This window comes from Nelumbo lutea, chromosome 1 (genome assembly GCF_056320005.1).
Source record: "Nelumbo lutea isolate HS-2025 chromosome 1, American lotus-T2T, whole genome shotgun sequence".
Taxonomy (NCBI): domain Eukaryota; kingdom Viridiplantae; phylum Streptophyta; class Magnoliopsida; order Proteales; family Nelumbonaceae; genus Nelumbo; species Nelumbo lutea.
Genome location: NC_142684.1, coordinates 153,844,338 through 153,866,453, shown reverse-complemented (window position 1 = coordinate 153,866,453; position 22,116 = coordinate 153,844,338). Strand labels below are relative to the sequence as shown.

Below are 22,116 nucleotides of genomic sequence, written 5' to 3'. Positions count from 1 at the left end.
TTGTGGAAGTTAAAAATTGGAAAAGCAAGGTAAAGCTCATGATTCATAGTTAAAACCTATTTAATATCAATATAAAGCCAAAAAGAAACATTAGGTAATCATGCAACCCAAATTGCCAATCATTAATATGATCAATTATTAAGGATTTGGCCCAAGTGAATATTTTGGAAATCTAGCTATTTCAAAATCCGGTTTTATTGTAAAAGCTAATTGGTCGCCTGGCCCGGTCTCGATCCCATAACAAAATTTGAAACTTGGAAGTTGGAACTACGAGCCTTGGAAACTATTAGGTGTTATTGTTATCTCAACCACACGAATTATTAGGTTTGGCAAACTTATCAAAAAATAATTTATTAATTTAAAAATGAATAAATTAACAAAAAATAGTTTATTAAAATAAACATTATTTATACTTGCCTTAAAAAAAGAAATTCCCTCTCCATAATCGCTTCTAGATTTTTTGTTCTTTTAATTTATTAAACAATACGTAACACAATGCTAAGATGGATAAGATTCAGCATTGCCCAACCTATGCATCGTTGCATTCAAGTGTAATAAATAAAACTAATAAAATGTAATGATAAAAATTAACACAAATTTATCTAATAACGTGTAACCCAAGATAATATGGGTTGAACTTAATAGTTGATACCACTCGGCCAAATTGACTATCAATAAAACACTTGCCACAATTCATTTTAACATCCATGCATCAAAAGGGGCCTGACCAGTATATATAAATATAGATTTAGAGAACACTCAGTACTCACTACCGTTTGATTCATACGTAGTTCAAACTTCAAAGGCATAGATGCTCCTGGATGGTGTATTGCACAGAAATCTGGACACCTGGACAATGGACTTCCAGCAATTCATTACACGTACAACAGAAAACCCGATGGCGTATCATAAACCAACAAAAAGAGAACAAAAAATGAAGAACAAATCAGCATAGGGTTAGGGTTGAAAATCTCAGCCACTAGGTGTCGTACATTCCATGGATTTAAGTGACCAAGGCTCTTTAGGGATGACACCCAACGTTCCATTTTGTGGTTAATGCTACAGCCTACAAGACGCCATAATTTAGCTGATAAATGGTGTAAAAACAAACTAGAAAGAAAATGGCTACATATTTGTATTTGTGTATACAACACATTGTCACCGGCAGCCACGAACAAGTTACACGGAATTGTCTCGGGTTGTCAGCAGTAAACCACCTTTGCAATAAATTACATCTGGCCAGACCAAAACAATACTTACATCAGAGAATAACCAAAGAAAGGAAAGGATAAAAGCATCTATATTACCATTTCTTTCATTTTTGTATCCCATCCTAACAGTCAAGTCCCCACCACATGGCTTGTAGGTTTTGGGTCGTCTTTCTCGGCATCACCTTCACCATCTTCGTCATCCTCATTCTCTTCGGCCTCATCAGCTAGTTTGGTCAGCTCCTCCTGGATCATGACCTTTATAGCGGACTTTCTTGATGTGAGATCAGTATCAAATCTGCGAGCTGAAAGAAGGTAAATATTTATCAGCAGATTAGGTATAGAAACTGGAAGGAAAAAAAAAAAAAACAACTTTGTTTTCTTAAGCATTCAAACAGATGCTATGAGGAATTTTTCTTAATTTGGAGAAATCCTCACTTTAATACACAAGCAAATACAGAGACATGCACAGGAAGATCGTGGACCAGATCAATTGATCAAAGAAGAAAACAATGCAACTGATAGATGAATAAGATAAGGGCATTAAACATTGAACAATTCAGAGAAGCCAGCAATAAGAATATGTCTAAGCAGCATCATGCTACTGAAGTTTCCTGCATCCTAAAGATACCAAATCTACGATAATATTTATGGATAGATGAGAGTGCATACCAAGTTGCTTGAGGATGTCAGTAAATGTTGCCTGCAAAATAGAAAAAAAAAAAAAAAAAACAGCATAAATAAAAGAATGCCAGGATAATAATGAATAGCTGGAGGCACAAATAATACATGGAAAGATGAAATGAAAGACACTACAGAAAAAAGAATGAACTATAGAAATGATAGCATAAATGAAGATAACAAAATAATTAGAGCAAGATACCCAAGAGAAATTCCTGGGGAAACTTATGAGAACACTAACATGTGGCTAAGAGAGCATACAGATCAAAAGACCATGCAAATCTAGGCCAACCCGCCAGTGGCCAGAGCCCAAAGATCACAGAATGTCTGGATTAACTAGATTGCATACTTATATTCTAAGTTTCTAACATCACACTATAAAGCAGAAAAATAAGCAGCATACCGTGTTAAAATCAACTTCCTTTAGAATTTCGCATATTGCATCCCTTAGCTCATCTTCACTTGGTTTCATTTCCTCCTCTTCAATTGCCTTTTTACCTTAAGAAACAAAGGCAATTTCTTGTCATGGTTAATCATAATAAATGAATTGTCAGAACCGTTCATCATCTTGATTTTCTTAAAATTTATGCAACAGAAACTACTAGATTTTAATTTCAATCAGAAAAATAATAGGGGGAAGAGTGAAATGCAGGATCTTTGTGATTCAGCACTTCTTTTGCAACTAAATTCAAGTGATGGTCACAAACAAAAATATCAAATAAGAATAAAGAACAAGAGGGGAATGTAAGAGACACAATCCTAGGCAACAACACCAAGGATGGACGATTACACCCTAAAATTGGCAATCACACCAAATTCTGTAGAGAAGCTTTCACTTGTTCTTTCTCCCAAAGAGCCTACAAGTTTAATAAAAAAGAAGCTTCCCAAGGTATAGAAACTGTCCTCACTACTTAACTTGCCCCACAAGCTAAACTTACAAAGGAAGTTAAATTAGATAGACTAAACCTGCCCCAAACAACTATAACCGAAAAAAACAAAACGAGGAACAAAACTAAAATAAGACTTGTTCCTAAAAATAACACTCAAACATGCAAAATCACAAAACTATCCCTGCTGTCTAGAAATGTAGTAGGCTGAACAAGCTCTGCCTAGCAGCAAATAAGCATAGGAATATTTTTTTTTTATTTAAGCATAGGAACAGTTTGTTTCTTATCTGATATGCTTTAAGCTGATTCCCATCATGGGGGAAGCCTGGGGGCTTTTCTTTGATTTTCTTTCTCGATTTCAATAAAATTGCTTCCTCATCTGTTGTCAACAACCGAAGAAAAATACTAGAGAAAAAAATTGAACATTACCACTTTTTTCACTGGTGCCCTTTTTCTTAGTAGCAGATTTCACAGGAGTTGATGTTTTTTTCTTAGTGGCCTCTTCAATTTTCTTCTTTCTTGACACCTTTGGGTTTGTAATGCTTGTACTGTCAGCCTTGGAATGCCTGGATGAAGATTTGCTAGGAATTCTTTTTGGTGATTGGATAGGACTAGCTTTTTGGGGGGTTGCTATTTTCTTGGTTTTAGTCTTCCCAGCAGATTCCTTTTTTGGTGTTGGCTTCTTTGAACCACGTCCGCGTTTCTTCGTCTCTTCTGCAGACTCATCTGCAGATTCATCTTCCCTTTCCTCTCTCTCAGAATGGTCAGCTGCTTCATCCTCAGATCCACCAGGAACACCATTTTCTTCTTCTGATTCATCTTCTATTTCAGCTGCACTCTTCTTCCCCTTCTGTTTTTGAGTGTCTTCAGACCTTTGTTTCTGTTTAACACAGTAGTAAATCAAACATGTAATGAGCAGGGAAACTAAAGAAAACAGGCAATACTTGTGCTTTTTGGCTTGGCAAAGATAAGTGTTATGTAGGTGACTTTAAAAAATTAAACAATTTTTGTAATGCACATATATAAACATGCACACGTATGATATACTTAATGTCATATGTACAGTAACAAAATTACAAACTTGATGTTTTTTGTTACATGACTACACCTGATTGTCAAAAAACAGATCATTTCTTATAGCATCCCTCGTTCGAAGAAAGGTTTTAAAAACAAAAAAAATGCAGTTATTTCAGTTCCTCGGTCCAAAACAAAATAAACAGAGACTTTGTTATCTCTGCCATAAAACACCAGTAAAATATATTATTGTCCAAAATAAGAAACTTCAAAATTTGTTAAAACATTTGAAAACCAAAAGGTGTTTGATTTTTTTTTTTTTTGATCAATTCAAAAGGTGTTGATCGGAATGCTGGTTCTACATTTGCCCCTACTAAGATAATTACATTCATACTGCAGGGTCTACTCAATCACATGGGCAATGCCTTAATTATATTGTTTATAAGGATGAAGCAGAGGCATGGATACCATGAGATGCTGGTGGCTAAAGCTTAATTTTCATGGTTGCAGTCTCAGCAACGCAGGTAAATCAGGTATTGGTTTTTCAATAACGAAAGCTTTGTCCTTGGGAAGGAATTTGAACTTCTTGTTCAAATGAACTCCAAGGTCTGCTAATGATCTTGCTGATACTCTAGCCAAATCAGGGGTGTCAAGAGACAGCTTAGCCTGGGCTTGTCCAGGTACTGAGCATGCAAAGTGCCAAAGTAGAACTTCATTTTAATAACTAAAGAGATATGTGGTCATCTTTAAACTGTGCTGTACTGTCCCTGCTGACCCTGTCTTGCTCAAAAGTGCCTTTCTTGGTGTCATTTCCCTCACTTTTAATAAAATTATATTTTACAGTTGATCATAAAAAAAAGTAATAATAGCCACTCAAAGTTTTAACCTAAGCAATTCGACCTTGTAAGCTTTTGCAAATCAATTATTGCTGCTCAAAGTCTTATTTTTTAATAAATAATTGCCAATAAAAATGGCTTTATTTTGAAAATCGGCAACCAACTTTGGGCCTAACTTTTTATCAATTGAACAAAAGCTGGGGAGAAGAGCATGGACTTCTTTTGAGTCCAAAATTAAGATGCCACTTGGAGAAGATTCATGGGTTGTTCAAGAAAGCTTATTAAAAGATCCAACTAGGAAACTAGTTGGGTCCTTATTGAGCCGGATCAGAGTAGACACACTAAGACGCATTTATTTCAGAACACAAATATTGGATCCAAAACTGACCCATCAGAACTGGTACCTTAAACAGAATGTAATAAATGGCTTTGGGTTTATTGTGTTTACCTGGCCCCTTGACAGCAACTACCTAGCAAAGCACAGAACAATATACATTTCCAATGACAAATACACTGCTCAACCATATGCATTTTGCTGGTTCATCAAGAAAGAATACCTTTCGTGAGCTTCTTGTTGACGTGTCTCCAGACTTGGATGCACTTCTTTTCAGAACCCTCTTACGCTTTCTAGTCTTACCTGACTGATTCAACAAAAGACAAACAAACACAAACATCAGAATGAAAGCAATTCCCTCAAGACAAGCATCATTTCAGTAACAAGCTCCAGGCAAGGCAAACAAACCAACTCCTTTTCTGCAAGTAACACATCAGTAGTTGCCTGTGGAGCTGCCAAAAAGTCAATTAGCTTTGTCACAATATCTTCCTGCATGTATAAATCGAGGTTCCTTAGAGTGAAAACTTCTATTGAATTGCCATGATGATTGTTTAGTTTATCCGTACAAATCATGTTATGAATCTAGATAATTTCGTGAAAAAACAATATAAAATGGCAACACAAAGGTATCTGATGCTAGCTATGATACCAGGATACAGGTGCATGCCTAGTGTAACAGTATCATCATACTTGCATTTTATTTAAATTTGGCAAGACATATGTAATGAGAAATGACATCTAAGTCCTGTTTGGTTCATGGGAATAGGGTCCGGAATCAGAACCGGAATGGCATTCCCCCTTAGGTGTACGCCTCTGAAAAGGAATTGAGAATACATTGCAAGGTGGTATGTGCCTCAGGAGAATTCACCCCTAAAAGCTAGCTGTTAGAGGGAGGGAAGCCAAGCACATATATACCCCACAACAGCATCCCATACTATCGATATGGGATACCTCACATTAGCATCCCATACTACCAACGTGGGATACCTCACATTAGCATCCCATACTACCAACATGGGACAAATGGATAATAACACAATGCTGGGAATTTTATGTTTTTTATGCCTGTATCTTTGGCTAGTTGCAACAAAATTAAGTAAATATATAATACTCCTGAAAGAAATAATTCTGCAGATATAACGGTGGCAGATGATTTTCACAGACAAGATCTATATGTAGTTAAGAAAACAGACCTTCCTTGTTGTAGCCTTTGCAACATGTATGTCAAGGACATCACAGAATTCTAATAATTTTTCTTTCACACACTTGTCAAGTTTCTCTTTTATTTTCAGCTTTTGCTTTTCCTGCAATTACAACAGATTTTAAATTAAGGAAACAAAATAGATGCTTATATAATGCTACTAACCAGAGCCTTACAAATAAAATCAGCCATATATTTACACATATCACATGGACTCTCATAAATGGAAGAAGTATGATTCTGGGTTCTGGCACCTGAGGGGAAACATCTTAATATGGTTTTCCTCCTCCCTGTGTATTTGACTGTGTATAGTGGATTCCAATTTTCCCATACAATGTTACTTGGTAACAAGAAAACATATTTAGATTTACTTACACGAAATCCTATTAGGTATATAATGATTGAATTTACAGGGTATGTCGCCATGAAAAGTTTTTTAATAGTAAACACTAATTTGAACACATTCCAAAGTGTCATGTTTCATTCATATTGCAGAGTCAACCTCCATGACAATGGGTCAGAGTCCAATTACCATACCCATGTCCATGCAACAGTCTCTTTTGCCTTCTAATAAAATAAAAGTATCACACAAAGGGAAGTGAAAATCAATGGATCTCTTTGAATACATTACCTCATTTTCATGCCATATGAAACCAGAAAACTGGGATATATTACTCTTGACATGAGATGCCTGCAGCAGTAAAATGAAGTCACAAAGAAACAGTTTTGATTACTAAAATGATGCCAACCATCGTTTCTGATCAGAAAAAAAAAAAGAAAAGGAAATTATAGTTTACACTTTACAAATTTGTTGCATAATGAATTTCAACATATTTTCACTTTCCTGTTATTTTATATTGAGAAATAATAAAAGAATAGCCAATAATAATGAAAATCAACACAAAACGCATTATATCATCCATTTCATAAGGGAATGACATTTCTAGTGATAAATTGCAATAAAATCACTTCCATATGACAAAACAGCAAGGCACATGCAAGATGATGAATTTCCCTAAAAGCACAAATACAAGCAAACAAACAAGGCAGAAGGCCACCAGCAAATTGAATCAAAAACTCGTTAGTATTAATTTATTACATCAAGATATAAACAAAAAGCAAGATAACAAGTAAATGAATTCAAGAAGATAAGTGTTGGGCAGTCAAGAAACAATTTTGTCCAAGCCTCCAAAAATATGTTTTGTAAGAAATGAAAATATTGGGATGGATAGAAATGGGTGATAAAATGAGGGAATAGACTGAGATGGTTTGGTCATGTGCAGAGAAGAACATCTACAGCACCAGTAAGAAGTCAACTGTTGCAAGTTTAAGGGTCTAGAAGAGGAGTAAGCCAAATAGGACATGGGTTGTAGTTAGAAATGATCTGAGAATCCATGCTTTAAGAGTTTACATGGCACTAAACAGAGTAGAATGGAAGAACAAAATTCAAGCCAACCCAATGTATTTGGAATGATGCTTAGTTGAATTGATTATAAGGCAGCCACCTCCACCTTAACATTTTCCTTAAATAGGCAGGCACCTAATGTGTGCAAAAAAGGTAGAACTCAAGGCAACAAAAACATACAGCACCTCATTGCCTAGGTGCCCACATAAGCAATGCCTTGATAACTATGCTACAAATACTCCAACACAATAATAATATCATATTGTATATGGACAAGTTCTTCCTAAGGACTTTTTACCATGTCACAAAATACATTCCCAACAAAATGCTGGAGACATGTAGGTTCATCTTTCTTTGCCAGAAGCTGTCAAGCATGCATTTAACAAGTGTTTCCCATACAGTATTACATTGTGAATTTTAAGTAGATAAAAAATATAATTGTTTATAACATGTAAGGATGTTCAAACACGAGAAAAATAAGAAAAGCACCAGCCCCCCAAAAAACAACTCTAATTGCAGCTGTTGCTTTGCACTTGTGCGCATGCACACGCAATGGCCACACGTTCACAAAATCTTTCTGAGCCAGCAGCAGATGAGTGTAACTCTGATGATCCATCAAATCTGAACAATGTAAAGAAGACAATTGCCTAATTAAGGCACAGAAAAGCAACATATTTGCTTTCACCTGTCAGTGAGAGCGACCAGCTTACCTTTGCAGAAGCCACATCCAGATGGAAGAGCTAAAGGCACAAAGGCTGCTACATTCATGTAAAGAGAATTTTCGGGTTTCCACCAACTCCAGCCACCCCAGAATTGGTAAGGGAGCTTCCATCAAACCAGCAATATGAGATAGCAGTGGGGACCAAAGTGAAGAGTCAAGACAACAGCTTAACTATGATAATTTGCTGGTAGAGGGTGACTAAAAAGAACATGTACACTGGTTTCAAAACAATAGCTTAGCATTATGACAAAACCATATTATAAGAGAAGGCACCTGGCTGAGCAGTCAAAAATAATCTTCTCCTTGGTTCAACATTCAGTGAACAGGCTCTTTGACAAGTTAGCTAATCAAGGAGTACAATGGAAAGTTATATTGGGGAAATGTCTCCAGAGTTTTTCCACAATTAATAAAAGTTTAAAAAGTTATCCATAAAAAAAAATTATAAAAAAAAAAACTAAAAAAAATAAGTGATTGATCCTCACTCATCAACACAAAACAAACATGGGAAAAAAGACAGGGATCCTATAAGAGGGTATGATTATATTCATATGATAGACAATAGCCATGATGTAGGATGAAAAGGAGAAAAATCTAAATAAGGTGAATTTAGGGGTCTGAATTATGAGAGAAAAATGTTCAGAATTGAAACAAGTAGAGAGATATGAAATATTTCACCTTAAGAGGGAGGAGAGAGAGAGAGAGAGAGAGAAAGAGAGAGAGGGGAAAACACTTTTACCCACAAATAACTTTAAAACAAACTACTTGTTCCATTAATTCAACTCTAAAATTTCAACTACAATAAGTCTATTCATAGACTGATCATAAGGGATCAGATCACCCCTTAAAGACTCCTACTTAGACTCAAAAACAACTTTTAAGTTTTAACCGCTTCAAAATAAGAAAACCTTATACATAACCCAAGGGACAACCAAATACGGTTTCTAACTCATAAAATAACTCCAACAACATTTTGTTAATCCTTCCACAACTAAAAAAAAAAAAAAGCAACTCCAATATTGACCTAAATAATTAGAAAGACTCAAATCCCGTCAAAAACTGACATTTCAATAAAATGGCCACAATTTAACTGAAAAAAAAAAGTCAAATTTACAAGATCTTGGTCTTATTGGATAGACAACTCAATCACCCATCTCATAAAATCAAAATCATGCAAAACACAAGAAAAATAGGTTAAGAGAAAAATGTGGCGCTATTCTTTTTAACAAACAGAAATTGGTTTTATTAACATGGCATATGCTTAAGGGAAAATTTGCACTCATAATTTAACAATGGATATGACATTAAACAGAACAGAATGGCAAAGCTGGATTCATGTAGTCTGTGATCAGACCAGGGAAAATAAGCAAAATAAATCTGAAAATAACCCAACTCTAATCCAGGTATCATTTGGATTAGTGTAGAAGAGAAGGAGAAGAGAAGAAGTTGGAAAACAGGGGCTGAAAGCTCATTGAGATCGAAGAGCACTATCAATCTCTAACTGCTGCCCCAATTTCTTTTATTATATTAATGTTGTGATTACATCATTACCCATGAGACAAAAGGCCCAATATCTAACACTAGAATTAACAGAGAAATAAAAGCAAAAAGACCAAACTAACCCTACAACCAGCTTTATCAGTTCTGAAAACTCTCTGATAAAACTGTGCAAATTAATTCCACTCTAAAATGATTAACCCCAGACATTAATAAACTAGAAAATAACTATTAAAACACTCAAATTTTACCAAAATCAGAAACAGCCAGGAATTCTGGAATTGTGAACTGGGAGAAAACTTATTTCTTTGTCCATGAACTCTTTCCCTGCTTACAGGCCTGAATAAATCCATGTGAACAGATCATAGGCAACAATACAACTTAACCATCCCAAATCTCAAATAAGTTCATTGAAGGCAACATTTTCAAAGTACCTCCAATGTAAAAATGCAACATACATGAATTTGGCAGCCATTTGATTTATGACCACCTAATACACAGGTCAGAGAAGTCTTTATTTGTTCAAAATAAATTGGTAAAACCAACCAAATTCAATTTTCGGTCCTGCCAATTGTTATGTCAGTGAGAATACCATTGTTCCCCACATCATCTTTACTTCTATTGCTGATAAAAAAACATCTGCAGAAACCAACTACATGTGGTTGGCTACACAGATCTTGATTGACTATTTCACTCTATTGAGGATAGAGGACCATATCCTCTCTCAAACTGAGTCCTCAGATCATTTATAAATAACTCAGACCAAGTCCTTTTCAGATTTACCAAAATCTTCCCCACACCATCAACTTGCCCTAGCTATGTTACACAAATAAGGAAAAGACACAGTCGGACAATGTTTCAAATGTAAAACTTACAGTACAAATTGAAGTATCCAACATGATATAAGCATCCTCGTACAGGTATCATAGACCTCAGGTTATTCATTCCTACTAGTTCACTAAGTGGCCTAGTTGGTAATATCTACAACTCTACATGGATGACCTAAAGAATCAAGTGAAGCAAATAGCATACAAGATTCATAGGAGATGATAGAAAAGTTGCTAAGGTAGTAAATAAAAAAGATAATGATAATTACAGAAAAATAAAAAATCTAGAATATAGATAAAATTACCTTTGCCCTCCTTCCAAAAAGAATCAAGTGAAGCAATTTGAAAGTTTCATCAGTTTTCCTTCTTGACAATTTGTATGCCACTGAAATGTGAATAAGAAGCAAATCTTACATACATGAGTTTAAGTTTCCTCAGTTCCACACAGACCTCACAAGTACCCATGTCAACTGAGGTCAAAGGACTTATGGTTAAACATAAAGGGAAAAGAAACCCTGCTGCTAAGGAGTAAGTAAGCAATAAAGAAACCATTAAACCTTGCATGGTAACAAAGATTAACCAGCATACAAATATTACATTGATAAAAAAATTAAAATATAAAGTTGATAGAGAATACTGTATGTCATCTTTTTTACACTAGTCTTTCTTTCTATGGCAACCAAAAATAAGGACAGCAGAAATGTAAAAATCCCACAAATATATAAGGAAAAATATTCTAGATATAGGAATTCAGGCAAAATATTCCATAAGGGGTATCAGCATTACAATTGGGACTTCAATTCAGGAAGAAGAAGTTCTAGGTCCTAATGGAGATATACAACTGAACTTTTAACCTGCACACAGTTTGTAAGAAACATGTAAATTCATCAAGTGGCCAGAACAGTAGGTCCTACTAGATGACCTTTCATCCGAGTAATGATAATTTCAGAGTCACACCTCCAACAAAATCATCTCAAAGACCAATATATGCCTTCATATGAGACACTTGAACTAAAAGCAGCAACTTTGCCATAATGCAATCTCTTTTTTTTTTTTTTTTTGCTTCATGGGGCTACACAATGGGGAGTAACCCATCCCCCTTCCCTTACCACCCCCCCCCAACCATGGATGAGCAATCTTGATGACTTCTCCAAAGTGCCCAAATTGCATCCTCACATTCCTGATCCACCTTTTTGTGTTAGGGGTGAAGGAATCTTGGAGCAATTCAGTCTGCAATAATCTTTGTAGGTGAAAGTAGATTGTTTTGTAAACCAAAAGAGGTCTTAAGTACATTGCTGGCCAATGCAAAGGGAAATTGAGACTATTCCTATTCCCTCCACATTGATAGGAGAAAAAGTGTAACTGAGCTCCAAAATCAAGACTAAGCTAATCACTTAACACAGCCATTTCCAAGGATTAAGAATAGAAATTTTTCAAAATAAGATTCAACATATAGAACCAGTAGCCACAGTGCAGGAAGTACTCAAACTAGAAAATATAACAAGGACGAACAAATCTAACTGGGGCAGTCTCAGCACATCTAATCAGGAAACAAGCATGTAAAATTATCACCAGTCACTAGAAACTGAGTGCATTACCAAGGTATTTGGTGTATTAAATAGTCAGAAACCATAGGGAAAAAAAGACTTAGACAAATAAGTAGACATCTGTAGACTTGTTAATATATACCTGGAGAGTACGGAAATAAGATAAATCAACTAGAAGTTTAATACATGATGAGCTTTTAATAAAATATGCAATACTAAGACAAAGTAGTTGCAGTTTAGATGCATACCATTTGGAATATCCTTTAATGGAGTGCCACGGCCCTGCAATTTTAAAGGCCAAAGAAGAACTAAACAACAGTGACAAACGAATGCAGAAGCCAACAAGGAACAACAGGAACCAAAAGTAAAACAATGCCAAACAGAAACACCTTTTCAATGTGAAACTCCTTTGCTGCTTCTTTCTCAATAGATATCACCAACCTCTCAACAGATTTTCTCTCACGTACAGGTCGATCAAAAGACGACAGCACAGGAGTGGTTGGATCCTTGGTATTTTCCTCAGTCACATCCTTCTTAGAAGCCTCCTGTTTCTCACCAATATTTCTCTCCCTCCCACGCTTCTTTGACCCATTGCCCTCCTTTTTCTCTTCTTCTTTTGTTTTCACCTCCTTGCTTTCTTTATCCTTCTCTTCAACCTTTTCTCCACTCTCCCCTTCCTTTGAATCATTTTCCTCTTCCACTTGCAGAGTTTCTGGTTCTTCTATTTCTCTCTCTTCTTTCAAGTCATTGTCTACATTCATTTTATCAGTCTCCTGTTTCTTGCCAACCTTCCGTCCCCTCCCACGCTTCTTTGACCCTTTCCCCCACTTTGTCTCTTTAGATTTTGTTTTTTCCTCCCTACTCTCTTCAGATTTCTCTTCACCCTTTACTTCACTCTCCTCCTCTGTCCTTGAGCCTGTTTGTTCCTCCGTTTTCACAGTTTCTGATTCTTCCATTTTACCCTCCTCTTCTTTCAGTTTACAGTCTTCATCCATTTTCACAGCCTCTGTCTTCTCATCTTCTTTACTATGTCCTTCCATTTCTTTTACTCCATTATTGTCATCTTCTTTCTTCAAGGCTGCATTTTCGCCTGTATCCTCAGGCGGACAAGATCCATTTGCTGGCGCATCAGCAACATCAGTCACCGTCTCCGCCTCCGCCATGGCTATCCTTAGCCTCCAAGAAATACTACGAGCAAAAAAGACGACGATACTAGAAGTCCTCTGTCCTCGCAAACCTTTAAAAGGAACTGTAAAATTTCAATTCCAAGTGTCTCCTAGAACCAACTATAAAAAGAGCATGTTTTTTAGCTAAACACCACAACGAGGGGGAGAGAGAGAGAGAGGGGGTGGGGAGGAAGAAGAAGAAGAAGAAGAAACACTATAACTATGTAGAAACCAAGTAGGACCAGTAGCGAAAAAGTCGTAGGATACCAAATTGTCCTATAACGAATTTGTTGTCATAAAACTATGAAGCATCGGCGACTTTTCAGGCTGGAAGCCGAAATTTCGGATCAAATTTCTAAAATACCCTACCAAGTGCGTGAGAAACCTCACAGCACCAAAAGAAAGGAAAACAAACATCAAAGCATCCAGTAATGAGTTAGGATGAAAAATTAAGCAGAAAAGGATAAAAGAAATCTCGAAAAATTGGGCATGCCTACGCCTATGAAAGATCATACTGGCCCGAAGAGACCACTACATCAATAAAAAAGATTACTACGTAAACATAACAAAAAGGCAACAGAAAACAAGAAGTAAGTTCCATCAGGATTTTGTAACCCTAAGAAAATGAGAGAAATATTCGCCATTAAAGCACCCCCAAGACAACAACAGAAAGTATAATCTAGGGAATCAGAAACAGAAGCAATTCAACAGTGTGACTAAAAGCCTCACTTACAGAGTGATTGAAAGCTCCGAAACGATTGCAGTCGAGCGCGCTTCTGTGGAAAATCTTTGTTCTTCTTATTCTTCTTGATTGTTGTACTCTCGCTCTCTCCGGAGAAGAACCCAAAAAAAAGAGGGCTTTTTTTCGTTTCCCTCCTCGATGATCAACGGGAGGTTCTTCTCAGGCTCAGCTTTTGTAGTTCGGACTTCAAATCCGGATTTTAAAGGCAATTAAATGCCATGTCGGAACGGTCAGAAATGAGGAGGGAGCGTTCAGGACTGGAGGTAACGGGACCGGCTTGCGTGGCTCGATTCTTTATCGGACGGTTCGAGTATCTTTTTCTGTTGGCACCTGATTCCGCCAAGTGGGAGGGTTTAAATTTTTGATTTAGGAGGCAAATTGGACGGCTGAATTTTGATCTCTCTTCCAACCACGATTATCGCCACCGTTTAACTCCTCGGGGATTTAATCGGCAATTACCACCGCGGTCAACGTTCGAAGTTAGCACATCCCGAATCTCAGACAGCAGCTAGTCCATAAAATAATTCGATGTTGCATTTCGGACCGAAAAGGAAAAAACTGGAACCGAAATACCCATGCTTCAGGTTTCGGATTTCGGAATCCGATTGGAACAAATGAGCCGCAATGCATCTGGAAGCCTCACGGAATTTGAAGCAAGTACATGCGTTTCCAAGATTCTACCGACTTTCGGAATCGGTAAAAGGAATTGTCTTCCTTTCCGTTGAGCTCGGAGGGAAAAAGGCAGCGTAACGCTGTGAATTGGGGTGGAAAATCGGAAACGAATGGAAAACTAAAAATAATGATTATTATTTATTGGACAAAGTTCTTTCTGTATCATAGATGTTTCCCGTCAAATTTTGCATTAAAGCTCGGTTTAAAAAGAACATAGATATAAATATATACAAAACAATACAAAACACAAGGTTTTACATTGTACATATTTCCGTCCAAACTGAACCCAATCAACAAATGACTGAAGAAAAAATGAAACCTAAATTATATAAATTCTAGAGTGGGCTCAGATCTACCACCCAATAGCTATTCCCACAGTTCCACCCAGAAAAATCTAACCGAAAATGTTTAAAAAAAATGAAGGTATCAATTTAGTTTCGATTAATTAATATAAAAAACCACTAATTAATCGAATCAACCAGTATACATATATTTTTATATATTTATATATATTTAATATTTTTATACATTATAAATTAATAAATATGTATTATATATAATATTTTATATACTTTTATAATTTATTATTATATATTTTTATAATATATATTGTAAAAAAAAAAAAAAACCAATGAATCAAACCAACTGGTTTCGATTAGATTTAAATTACTGATTTTCCAAACCCGATAACACTGATTTAGTGCCTAAGATTCAGTAACCGAACTGTGAACACCGCTTAATGGGAGATGTTCTCAATAATGCTGTTTGAGTAGAGATGTGAGGATACCAAACAACTAGTCTTTTCCAACTTTTTGGCATTGGGAAAAGAAGTATTGTTTTCATTTTATTTGGGCTATGTAATGCGAGGCGTGGCCCACAAAGGAGCGAGGAGCTTAGTGCTAGCCGGTCATCGGCAGACTAATTGAGTGATGCCGGGTAACCATCTCAGCTACAAGTTCATCGCCAGCCCTTGTCATCCTTATGAATCATAAGATATAATGTCAACAATTGATCAAATTGGGCCCAGCAAAGCGTGGAATGAACAATAGATTGTTTCGGAACATTATGCCTTAATTGTAGACCGAAGTAAGGTTTAAAGCATCGACTGACCAGACCAGACATTTAGGCATGGGGGCTTGTTGATATGAGATGCAAATACCTTATTGATTCTCATTGTTTACAGTGTTTTGAATGCAAATTTCAATTTATTTTTATATTAAGGGTCTATTTGGTTCATAATAGGAATTTGAATGGTCTATTTTTATAATTTATTTGATTAGACAATAATGGGAATGAAAATTAGAATCAACAGGAATGAGATTTCATATGTCATTCCAGCAGAAATGGGAATACGATTCCAATTCTGCCTAACCAAATAGTTGGAATTGAAATCCCGATTCTAGATTCCTATCCCTGTGAACCAAACGTAGCCCAACTTACAATACATTTGAAAATTAAAATAAAACGATAGCCGAAACAAATTAAAATGGAAAGACAAAACAAAGGTGGATTAGAATTTGCATTATCGTCATTTGCACTCTTATACATTTGTACTAGTGCAACTGAATACGCTGCAAGCAAATAGAACCGTAATACTTCTGTGCAGTTAGATATTCTTTGGACTTATGTAAGGGTGCAACCTGCGAAGGCGGGTTAAACCTGTTATCAAAATTTGAATAGATATGGCACAATGGCCCGAGCCCATATCAGTATAAAATGTTAATTGGGAGCAACCCAAATTGCGATCCCTAGACTTATCTTGCCTTTGCTTCACATCTATAGTAGTCATACGTGCCACCTAACTAGTATAAGTAAAGCCGAGTTCATTGCCCATTACATAGGTTGATCCCAACTATCCAGGGGTGGATTTGATATAATCTTAATCTCATAAATTATAAGGCCAACTGATCAGGTTTATCAAGTTTATGGGTATTGGCCCTTGACGTTGGAAGCCTAAATCAAGTTTATCAGTATGGTCATGTTTTACACATTGTTGTTCTGACTTTGGTGTTTGAGCTAGGGGTGATCATGGGTTGGGTTGGGTCAGGCTTTGCACTTTTGATAAGGGTTATAGCTTAGGCCTGGGCCTGGCCTGGCCCGAGGTTTCGGGCCTGAAACATAAGTCTTAGCCCAGGTCTATACAGGCCCAGGGCGGGTCAGGCTTGATTATGGGCCAATGTCTTTCATATATAAAAATTATATATCTATAATATTATATATTAAATGGCATAACATGCATATAAACTTATTTTATACACTATATAAAATAAAATAATACATATAATATAAATTATATATGTCATGTTATAATATTTATATATAAAATATATAATGTAGTGTAAAATAACTTGTATACTTATGTATACATTATACACAAAATGTGTAAGTTTAAATATATGTGGCCGGGCCGGGCTTGCGGGCCTGATGTGGGCTCAGGCCTGGGCCGGGCTTATGCGGGCCAAGCGGGGCCAGGCTGAAATGATCACCCCTAGTTTGGGTTGCTTCTTTCATGGAGTCTTTTGTTGAGTATTTTAAGAGATGGTATTCTTTTCAACTTATTCTATACTAGTGGGAACTCGTGTAATGTATGGGATTTATTAAGCAAAAGCTAAACAATATAAAGACATAAGAGTACATAACTGTTTTAATTTTAATTTTTTTAATGACCAATCTGATCGAACTTTGACCCGAGTTGCTTGGTTTTCTAGTATTTCTGGTCGGCTTTGGTTTGGCAATTTTCCAACCTGGCCTAGTTAGGTTGGTTTTGGTTTGGCGATTTGTAAACCAACCAAAGCTGAATCGACCCGACCATAGATATATATTAATGTTTTATATTTTAAATATAATTTTTTAATATGGGAAAGTGGGAAAATTCCTATGTTTCTTAGTCTAAAATATTTTATATCATAAATTTAATTTTTTAATTAATTTATTAATAATATCACTAAAATTTATTAAATTTTAAATTTAATTTTTAAGTTAAAATCTTTTAAACAAACAAACCAAACCGAAAATAGACCCAAACTGATACAACCCGAGTTGGTGGGTTTTCACTAATGGTCAGTTGGTTTCGAGAGACAAACTCTCGACCTGACCAAGTCAATTTTAAATTTATTAATGATTTTGAAAGTTATTTCCTATAATTATTAATTGATATACCTAAAATAAGGTATTTACAATATTATTTAGTTATTTAAAATTTTAAAATATTAATTATTTATTGAATTTAATAATCCATAAAATTATAATTAATACTATTATTACATAATTTGTTATTAATTTTGTAAAATATTAAATTATTATTAATATGAACATTATGAAATCTATTATAATTATTTTACTTATAAGATTTTTTTTATTTATTACATAAATTTGTTATTTTAACTAGTTAAAATTTAGTCATGTTAAATATTTCGTTATTCAAATATTTAAATATTATGTAAAATTTTTAAAATTTTTCATTATTTGAATTTTATTTATTTTAAAATTATTACATAATATAAAAATATAATTATTTATCTATTTTTAATGTTTTTTTTATTTAAGATATTTAGTTATTGAAATATTTAAATATAATTTTAATTTTGTATTTTTATAGTTTGAATAATATTTAAGTTGAATCATTTGTAAAATTATAATTTATATTGTTGCTACATAATTTCATGATGAACTTCGTAAAAATATAAAATTATTAATAATATGAATATTATTAGATCTATTATAATTGATTTTTGTGTTTTGAATAAATATTTTAAAGTTAGTATATAATTTTGTTATAATATTTAAATAATCATGAATTTTTTTTTTAGTTGAAACTTTCTTTAGATAGGTGTAGATAAAAAGTGGGGGAGAGGAGATAAATAGGAATTAGAAATAGTTTAGGAGAGAACCCCTCTACTAAACTAGAGTTAATTTAAGAGATAAATAGGAGTTAGGGATAATGTAAGAGATATATAGGAATTTGTGACAATTTAGGAGAAGGTGGGGGAAAGTGGTGCCACTTGGCTAAACATTAGAAAAGCAAGTCCCTCTTTCTTTATGGTTGTAAGAAATAGTTAACCCTATGGTATTTTCTTATTGGTTTAATGGGTAATTATGTGGAATTAAAAATAAAAAGAATCAAAAAATAGGAAATTAGGAAGGGGTTTGGAGCAAGGAGAGGCATAGTGATGTGGATTGTCTTGCTATATATATAGTTTTGTACCATTCACACAGACCTCACAAGTTTTCTATCCTGATCAATGTTTTTTAAACCGAATTGGAGGTTTCTATCCTGTCTTGTAACTTTTTGACTTTTAACTATACAGATTTAAAGTTTAAGATTTATTTATATGTTGGTTTTTAATGGAAAAAGTGACATCTTAGATTTTATAAAACAACTTCCTAACTTAAATTAATGGATTTTAGGTCTTCAAGATGTGTTAAAAAATACAATTAAAATGCTATGGGTTAGGTCGGGACGTATTAGGTTAGACCCTATAGGGTTGGGTTGGGTTCGGAAGTTATGTATTCTAAGGCTAGTCAGGTCGAGGTCGGGGTGAGGCACTACAGGGTTGGGTTAGGGTTGAGGAAAACCCATGCCAAACCCAACTTGTTGACATCCCTATTTAGAAATGTGTTGGAAGTAGTGTTGAGCATTGGGTAGAGTTGGCGAGGCCCGACCTCACATACATTATGTATTGCATATGTATACTTATAGAATTACAGATATCATATCATATATTATAAAATGTAGACCTATATATTTAAGATATATAAATAAGATATATCTCTATTTTTATAGAGTATATTAGATGTAACCACAATTGTAGCACTACCATAGTCCCATGTGACCCTGCTAATAAAACATGGACACATCAGCCATTGATATAAAATACCAATTACATTAGTCTTGCTGAATTTATTTCAAATGTTTGATGTATTTGTACTTAATTAGGGGGTTGGAAGGGATTCCCCTGATCATGTTTGTAGCAAATGTTATGCATGTGTGCAAATAAAGTGTCTTAAATATACAAAAGGTAATAAATTTGGGGCATCTTGAACCCATCCCAGTGAATAGTGTACTAGGGATTAAAAATAAAAATAAAAAGAAGAATAGGAGGAGGAAGAAGAAGGAAGAGAGAGGGAGAGAGGTCGATAGAAAGGGCTCTTGGTTCAGATCTACCATTGGTTCACCACCATTGTGTCGAGAGGAAGGGGAGGTGAACAATGCGTTCGGGGTTTTTTTTTGGAAGAAGAAGAAGAAGAAGAAGAAGAATGTAAGAGAGAGTGTGTGTGAGATAAATGAGAAACCAAAGGTGGAGGGAGATTAACGCCGCTTCGCCACTGGTTCGAGTGTTCGAATAAGAGAGAAGAGGAACAATGAATTAGGTTCAATGAAGAAGATATGTCATTATTTTATATTAGGACTGAGGGGCATTTTTGTAATTTTGGGCAACTTAAGGGATGTTTTTGTAGTTTTGGGAAATTTGGGTTAAATTGGGTCCAGGGGATAAATTGGGGTTCTTTGATGGATGGATGGGATTTTTGGGCCAAAAATTGGAGAGTCAAGATTGGTCTAACCACAAGAGGGGTTTTGTGTGTATGAGTTAGTGAAATTGACCAAAATGTAATCTTTTTAGATGAAAGGGTAAATGAGGGTATTTTTTGTTGAAATTTGGTAGGGTGGGTGGTTTTTGGACATTCTGGGTTTATTTGATATGGTTGGATTGACCCAACTGGGCTCGATTTAGGCAAATTTGGAAAAGGCTTGATACAGTTAATCTATAACCTCGAAACAGAATCTATGTGTGATTGAGGGGCAAACAAAGGTAGTTTTGGGTAAAATTTCACAAGGTAGAGTTTTTGGGTAGTCTGAGGTGATTGGTAAGGGTAGATTGTGCCAACTGGGCTTGGATCTAAAAGATTTGGAATCCGGTCATTCTAGAGTCTCGAAACGGAATCTATGTATGGTGAAGGGGTAAACAAAGGTGTTTTAGGTTGAAATTTTAGGATCTTGGTTTTATGGAAGGGCAAATGGGGAATCTGGAGTTGAAACTTCATGGCAAGGTGTTTTGATGTATCTGAAGTTTAATGGTGTGGTTTGATCGGTTATGATGTGTTAAGATTAAGAGAATTTGAGTTCTAAGGGTTTAGGCTAACAAGAGGCATCAAAATGGAATCTTTACTCGACGAAGGGGTAAACGGACCTAAAATTTTATGAGTAGGTATTTCAGGATGTCTTGAGTTTAATGGTGGTGTCAGATCTAATGGTCGAGGTGTTGATAGGGATTGTTCATGGTCATCAAATTGGTATCAAAGATGTATAGTAGTGGATTTGGGGTTTTGGGTATTTTAGAAGGATCAGAAGGGTATTATTGGGTGTTTGAGGTAAATTAGAGGTTCAGGCGGCAAACCGAGCAAAAATCAGGTGCTGACAGCTGCCCCTCTTTGTCCTGAGGTAGGAAACTACGAAACAATAAAGACTAAAAGGAGCACACACAAATTTTTGCAAATGGTAAAGCTTGGGAAAGGGGTGAGACGGGAAAAGAGGATTAAGACGAAGAGGAGTTCCCGTGTAGCATCATTTCATCATGTTTAGGCCATTTTATTCTTGGCAAAGTGAGCCTTCCTAGGTATCAAGAACCTTTGGAATTAGGGTACATTTGCCGTAAAGAAACCTTAATAGTAACTTGTTGGTTTACCTTATGGAGTCAGTGAAAACTAGATACTTTTTGAAAAATGACCCCTCCTAGGTGAAAACCTTGTAGAGCTAGGGTAAATTTACGAAAATAGGATACTTTCAAAAAATGACCCCTCCTAGGTGAAAACCTTGTGGAATCAGGGTAAGTTTGCGAAAATTGGATACTTCTTTTTTGAAAAATGACCCCTCCTAAAGTCTTAGGTGAAAACCTTGCAGAGTCAAGGTAAACCTTCGAAGATTGGATACTTTTTTTGAAAAACAACCCCTCTTAGGTGAAAAATCTGTGTGGAGTTAGGGTAAACTTGCGAAAATAGGATGCTTTTTTGAAAAATGGCCTCTCCTAGGTGAATACCTTACAGAGTTAGGGTAAATCTATGAAAATTAGATATTTTTGAAAAACGGCCCCTCCTATGTGAAAACCTTACAGAGTTAAGGTAAACTTATCACTAAAAAAACCATGTTAGAGACAAACAAATCAATCATCAAAATTAGGCAGGACAAAAATGTTCAAAATTCTTCCAAAGCACAATTACAAAAGACTAACAAATATTCTTTAGTTTGTTTTAAAACATTTTGAAAGATTCTAATAACATAATTTAAGTTTTAATAAAGGACTTGAAATTGATGTATTATAACTATTTATTGACATAACATAATTGAAATAATTGTTATAGAGTTTCAGACATTATTTATCCTTCA

The 22,116-nt window shown here is 35.2% G+C and overlaps 1 protein-coding gene across 4 annotated transcripts; it reads right to left on the bottom strand.

Annotated features, from left to right (window-relative positions):
• Positions 1-645: 645 nt before the first annotated feature.
• On the bottom strand, positions 646-14,351 carry LOC148878502 (DEK domain-containing chromatin associated protein). Of its 4 annotated transcripts, none has more exons than XM_088955726.1 (13): positions 14,055-14,351; positions 12,545-13,404; positions 12,404-12,437; positions 10,914-10,993; positions 6,793-6,852; positions 6,154-6,264; positions 5,369-5,449; positions 5,184-5,267; positions 3,206-3,656; positions 2,293-2,387; positions 1,881-1,911; positions 1,308-1,513; positions 646-1,235 (listed from the first exon to the last, which is right to left on the bottom strand). In XM_088955726.1, the coding sequence occupies exons 2-12, from the start codon at positions 13,316-13,318 to the stop codon at positions 1,341-1,343; spliced, it is 1,974 nt and encodes a 657-aa protein (XP_088811852.1). In that variant the 5' UTR covers positions 13,319-13,404; positions 14,055-14,351; the 3' UTR covers positions 646-1,235; positions 1,308-1,340. The 4 variants fall into 4 exon arrangements, with proteins under 4 accessions (XP_088811852.1, XP_088811843.1, XP_088811860.1 ...); XM_088955717.1 differs by having other exon boundaries at positions 12,545-13,392; XM_088955734.1 differs by lacking the exon at positions 14,055-14,351 and adding an exon at positions 13,589-13,701.
• Positions 14,352-22,116: the final 7,765 nt, after the last annotated feature.

Excerpts from the sequence above, each read along its gene's own strand:
- LOC148878502 (XM_088955726.1), bottom strand. The coding sequence starts at position 13,318 with ATGGCGGAGGCGGAGACGGTGACTGATGTTGCTGATGCGCCAGCAAAT. Across the intron at positions 6,265-6,792 it reads TCATATGGCATGAAAATGAG|GAAAAGCAAAAGCTGAAAAT; the intron begins GTAATGTATTCA and ends TTGTAATTGCAG. Across the intron at positions 2,388-3,205 it reads GGGCACCAGTGAAAAAAGTG|GTAAAAAGGCAATTGAAGAG; the intron begins GTAATGTTCAAT and ends TTGTTTCTTAAG.